The following is a 5,746-nucleotide window of genomic DNA, read 5'->3' on the forward strand; positions in this document are numbered from 1 at the left end:
ATGAGTTTAAAATTATTCAAATGCTAATTTGTTGTCGGTAAATCAACAAATTACTTCTATGAATCTGTTGACAAAATGTTTTAAATAACATGATGACAAGGTCAAATTATGATATTTTATATATATATATATATTAACTTAATTTCATTAAATTGTGTTTTAATTGATGATAATCTTTTTATTTTATTGTTGTTTATTTGGATAAATTTGTTATCATCATACAATGTATAATAATAAATTACATACCGATGCAACAGATGAAAATAAAATCAATATTTTTTTTATCACACCCGTCCACTGTCCATAATTTTGTTTTACGTATCGATACACTCAATAAAAACCCAAAATTCTGTTCTACATATTGATACACTTGATAAAAAAATTTCTCTGCCAAAAAAATAAACTGCCTAATAACATTTTATTTGCTTTTTTTATAAAAATAATATGTTGATATAGATGAGAAAAGACAATTCGAACTATAACAATCGAGTCATACAAATTTCCAATTTTTTCCCACAAGAAATTACAAAATTACAGTTTCAATCCATACAAATCTAACCAACTATCGAGTCAGTGTACCACATTAATCAACACATAGCCTTCTTCTACGTCAGTTTAATAAACTTGCCATCATCAAATACATACATTTTGATGATGAACTAGATAGCAACTATTTAAATTCAAACACACCATATATCAAATTTGCAAACATTTAATTATACATATATAACATATAAGATTTGGAAATGGAATTAATACTTTTGAGAAATAGAGTCATTTTAGTTTTTCTCCTTTTTTTGTTATTCAGAGTCGGAATCATGAATTCCAGAGTATCTAACTGTCCTACGTCTACTTTCATCATATTCAGCTTCTTCATCCTCATCTTTTTTCTTCTCCTCAATTATACCTACACAAAACATAATTTCATTTATTTATTTTTTCATAGCATCCTACTTTCATTTAACCCTTTTTTTTTTTTTTTTCCCTTTTTATATATATGTTTTTTTTTTAAAGTACATGAACTTTTAGAAAGAAAAAATGTTACCTTTCTTGATCAATAAAGCTTCTAACTTCCTTGTGCTGAAATCGTCTTTTCCTCCAAGATCTTGAAACCCAACAAGCCTATCTCCTGCAATTCCTTTTCTGAGACAAAAAAAAAAAAAAAGTTGAATTTTTAATCCCATAAAATATAACATAGAAAAGGAAAACAAACATGTCTGACCTGAACAATATCACACATGGCAATGTCTTGATTCCTAGTTTTGTCACAAAGAACGGGGCATTCTGTACGTAATATTTAAAAATGTTAAAAAAACATATATATATATATATATATATATATATATATATATATATATATATAGAGAGAGAGAGAGAGAGAGAATAAAAAAATTGATGTTAATAATGATAATACAAACCTCTGCATCTAGCTTAACAAATTTGGCATCAAGATGACTTGTTGCAAGAGACTTCAAATGCTTATCCATTATCCTATAATAACAGATATTATACATATCAAGAAAGTATATGGTGAAAATTGTTTGTTAGGAGTCTTGAAAGGGCAAAATGGTCATTTACTTGCAGCGATAGAACTCCCGATGGTAGAAATGGCAAATCACCTTTTCACTGGTAGTGACTTCACCCAAAAAGTCTCCTTCAGTTATCTCCCTATACTCTCCATGCCCTTTTTTTGTTAATGATTGTCTCTTTTCAGCTTCTCTCTTTTCCAACAAAAAATTTAATAAAAACCATAAAAGGCAAATGAGACTTAAAAAGACTTTCCAAATTTCATTTTCTACTTGTGTTTGCATTATAATAATCAAATTGCAACCTTAAGAGCTGCAATCCTATCTGCATGCAGCTTTTCCAGCTCAGGATCCTGATATACAGTTACATAAAAGTGGAATTAAAATGAAAATTTTGATTAAAAACATATGTTATACAATAAACATGAATTTACAACTTACATCCATCAAATCATCTAGATCAACCTCCTCATTGACAGAGGATGATGTTTGTGCCTTTTCATGAGCTGCAACTTCCTATAAGAGAATTAAATAGATAGATACATGAGTTCTATTGATCAATGTGAAGGAGCAAAATATTCATTAAAATCATTCACCCTTCATCAGTTGCTATTTTTGCACTTTCATTCATCAATGTGAAGGAGCAGAATGCTCACTATTTATAAAATTCAATACAAATCTTGAATATGTTGAGCATTCTCTTCACAGAGTACTGGTTTTACTAGTTTTTAGCTTCAAAATATGGATCTTTTGGGATAAACATAGAATTTATTACTACAGTAAACTACCGGAATAAGAAACTACGGCAATTGGACTCTGATAAACATATCTCAATCTCAGTTTACAAACCCTACAACGAAATCTAGTGTTTGAAAAAAAAAAGTGAAATTAATATCGTAAGAGAATTTGAACTTCATGACATAGAAATACAAATACCTTCTGATAATCACGAGCAGCTGCAGCCATTACATTTCCAAATGCTAGAGTCTGCAGAGTCGATTTAACTGAATCGGGATCCATGTCTACAGACGCTAATTACTTCTTTTATCTCTGTAGAAATCCTACATAGTTCGAAGAGTAAAACATCCAGAACATCATGAATCGGCACATAAATCAAAGGTTACAAGGGGTACAAGGATCTGAAACAATGTTGAAATTACACAACGCCTATCGATTTTGAATCGGAGATAAGTATAGAACCTAATCTTACCACGGATCTCAGATTTGGTGAGAGAAGTTCTGAAAATCGAATGTCTTTCAAACTATTGAAATTTGGTCCTTCGATCGAATGTCTTTCAAACTTTCTTCCGCAGACCTCTTAAAAAACAAAAATAATAATGAGAAGAAATAGAATGAAATAAAAAACATTAACCTTTCTATTCGTTTGTTTCCCTACTTCAATTTTGATTTTATTTTACCAAAGAAAATCATATCCCAATAGAAGATATAAAAACACGGTTTTAATTTTTTTTTTTTTCCCTCTTTTCATAATTAGAACTTCGATTTATTATCATGTTTATTGATTAATCGTCATAATAATGATTTATTTGGAATTTAACAAATAAATTATAAAAAGGCAAACCTATAAATGTTCTCAATTAAAACCCTAGAGTTCCATACATTCTTTACCCTATCCATCACATCTTAACATTATTAGTCCAATGGCCAAATTCTGTATATATACAACTTAAATCATATGGTTTAACTCATTAGACCAAATTTTCTAGTTTAAGTAAAAGAAAAGAAACAACCATGTCCACGTGTGCAGTAAGAAGTGATTGAAAAGACTAAAATGCTCCTGCCTCATTTGGATGATCTTTGTAGGGATAAAAGAACAACCTAGTTCGGTTTGATCAATTGGTGTTGATATCAACAGTGATGTTGCAGATTTAGGCAGTGATAATGATGTTGGTATTTCATCGGATAACTCTGAGAGGAAAAATAAAGACAAAAGGGTAAAACAGTCATTATGATTTTTGAATGTAAAATGATATAAATGAAAGTATAATGACTTACTTTGAAAAGAATAAAATAAAAGCATAACTTATAAGAGGTAACCAAAATCAAACATGTTTATATTTTCAAAGTGTAATGACTTAAAAGTATTTTAACAGTTTTGGTTAGAAAAGTGTATTATTTTATTTGTTAGAATGTCTAAATAGACAAAAAAAAAATGTATAGCTCCATAAATGAGAGTTTAAGCTAATTGATAAGATTTTCAATATACAATATCTTAATTTAAAAATAAAAAGTAAATTTTTTTTTATGAAATAAAAGTAAAGTACACAATTGGTAACAAAAAAAGAAAAAAGAATTCACTTTGAAATAATGTTATTTTTGTAATGAACTGGTTCATACATCAAGTCTTAGTAACAGAAAACCACTAGAGAACTAGAGTTAAATAAAGGATTTAAAGATGAAAACAGACCTCAGTGAAATGATGAAGAAGAAGACAACCAACGACAAGTTCAATAGCACCATAAAAACACGCTCGTCATTTTGAAGTCCAAATGCAACTGTTGCAGTTCCTAAAACCGAGAAAATCAGGTTTTACAGAAAAAAAAGGCGACGAAAAGATGAAGATGGAAGACTGCATAATACGAGAAGAAAGGGAATAATATAAAAAGAACACCGAATCAACCTTAAATTCTTTGTTATGCGTATAATATCGGGTCGAAATGGGTCATGTTTTCGACTTTGAAAAATCATGGGAATTGTTGCGAGCGGATCCAAAGTGGAATAAAACGCCTACATCGTCGGAGGTTCAATCCAAAAGGTCTCGCAATTCTAGTTCGGTCGACGTGTCGGACGCACGGACTAACATCGACCTAAACGCCGATGATGATGAGATCCCGGATGATATCCAAGAGATATCCCCACCACGACGACCGCCCGGACGCGACAAAGAATTTAAGGTTGATTCGGTGTTCTTTTTATATTATTCCCTTTCTTCTCGTATTATGCAGTCTTCCATCTTCATCTTTTCGTCGCCTTTTTTTTCTGTAAAACCTGATTTTCTCGGTTTTAGGAACTGCAACAGTTGCATTTGGACTTCAAAATGACGAGCGTGTTTTTATGGTGCTATTGAACTTGTCGTTGGTTGTCTTCTTCTTCATCATTTCACTGAGGTCTGTTTTCATCTTTAAATCCTTTATTTAACTCTAGTTCTCTAGTGGTTTTCTGTTACTAAGACTTGATGTATGAACCAGTTCATTACAAAAATAACATTATTTCAAAGTGAATTCTTTTTTCTTTTTTTGTTACCAATTGTGTACTTTACTTTTATTTCATAAAAAAAAATTTACTTTTTATTTTTAAATTAAGATATTGTATATTGAAAATCTTATCAATTAGCTTAAACTCTCATTTATGGAGCTATACATTTTTTTTTTGTCTATTTAGACATTCTAACAAATAAAATAATACACTTTTCTAACCAAAACTGTTAAAATACTTTTAAGTCATTACACTTTGAAAATATAAACATGTTTGATTTTGGTTACCTCTTATAAGTTATGCTTTTATTTTATTCTTTTCAAAGTAAGTCATTATACTTTCATTTATATCATTTTACATTCAAAAATCATAATGACTGTTTTACCCTTTTGTCTTTATTTTTCCTCTCAGAGTTATCCGATGAAATACCAACATCATTATCACTGCCTAAATCTGCAACATCACTGTTGATATCAACACCAATTGATCAAACCGAACTAGGTTGTTCTTTTATCCCTACAAAGATCATCCAAATGAGGCAGGAGCATTTTAGTCTTTTCAATCACTTCTTACTGCACACGTGGACATGGTTGTTTCTTTTCTTTTACTTAAACTAGAAAATTTGGTCTAATGAGTTAAACCATATGATTTAAGTTGTATATATACAGAATTTGGCCATTGGACTAATAATGTTAAGATGTGATGGATAGGGTAAAGAATGTATGGAACTCTAGGGTTTTAATTGAGAACATTTATAGGTTTGCCTTTTTATAATTTATTTGTTAAATTCCAAATAAATCATTATTATGACGATTAATCAATAAACATGATAATAAATCGAAGTTCTAATTATGAAAAGAGGGAAAAAAAAAAAAATTAAAACCGTGTTTTTATATCTTCTATTGGGATATGATTTTCTTTGGTAAAATAAAATCAAAATTGAAGTAGGGAAACAAACGAATAGAAAGGTTAATGTTTTTTATTTCATTCTATTTCTTCTCATT

General features: G+C 29.5%; 1 protein-coding gene across 1 annotated transcript; it reads right to left on the reverse strand.

The window, feature by feature from the left end:
* Positions 1–673: 673 nt before the first annotated feature.
* LOC145048182 (thioredoxin domain-containing protein PLP3B-like) lies at positions 674–2,862 on the reverse strand. Its single transcript, XM_078996613.1, has 9 exons — positions 2,737–2,862; positions 2,463–2,587; positions 1,968–2,042; positions 1,832–1,879; positions 1,579–1,721; positions 1,419–1,491; positions 1,223–1,284; positions 1,046–1,143; positions 674–907 (listed from the first exon to the last, which is right to left on the reverse strand). Exons 2-9 carry the CDS (start codon positions 2,544–2,546, stop codon positions 801–803), a joined length of 690 nt encoding a protein of 229 aa, XP_078852739.1. The 5' UTR covers positions 2,547–2,587; positions 2,737–2,862; the 3' UTR covers positions 674–800.
* Between the last annotated feature and the right edge of the window lie 2,884 nt (positions 2,863–5,746).

Source organism: Lactuca saligna, chromosome 5 (genome assembly GCF_052625555.1).
Source record: "Lactuca saligna cultivar CGN05327 chromosome 5, ASM5262555v1, whole genome shotgun sequence".
Taxonomy (NCBI): Eukaryota; Viridiplantae; Streptophyta; class Magnoliopsida; order Asterales; family Asteraceae; genus Lactuca; species Lactuca saligna.

Bases quoted from the DNA above. Each gene is read 5' to 3' on its own strand.
- LOC145048182 (XM_078996613.1), bottom strand. From the start codon at position 2,546: ATGGATCCCGATTCAGTTAAATCGACTCTGCAGACTCTAGCATTTGGA. The intron at 1,144-1,222 runs GTCAGACATGTT...TTTTTGTCTCAG, and splicing joins CCATGTGTGATATTGTTCAG to AAAAGGAATTGCAGGAGATA. The intron at 908-1,045 runs GTAACATTTTTT...TGTTTTGTGTAG, and splicing joins AGCTTTATTGATCAAGAAAG to GTATAATTGAGGAGAAGAAA.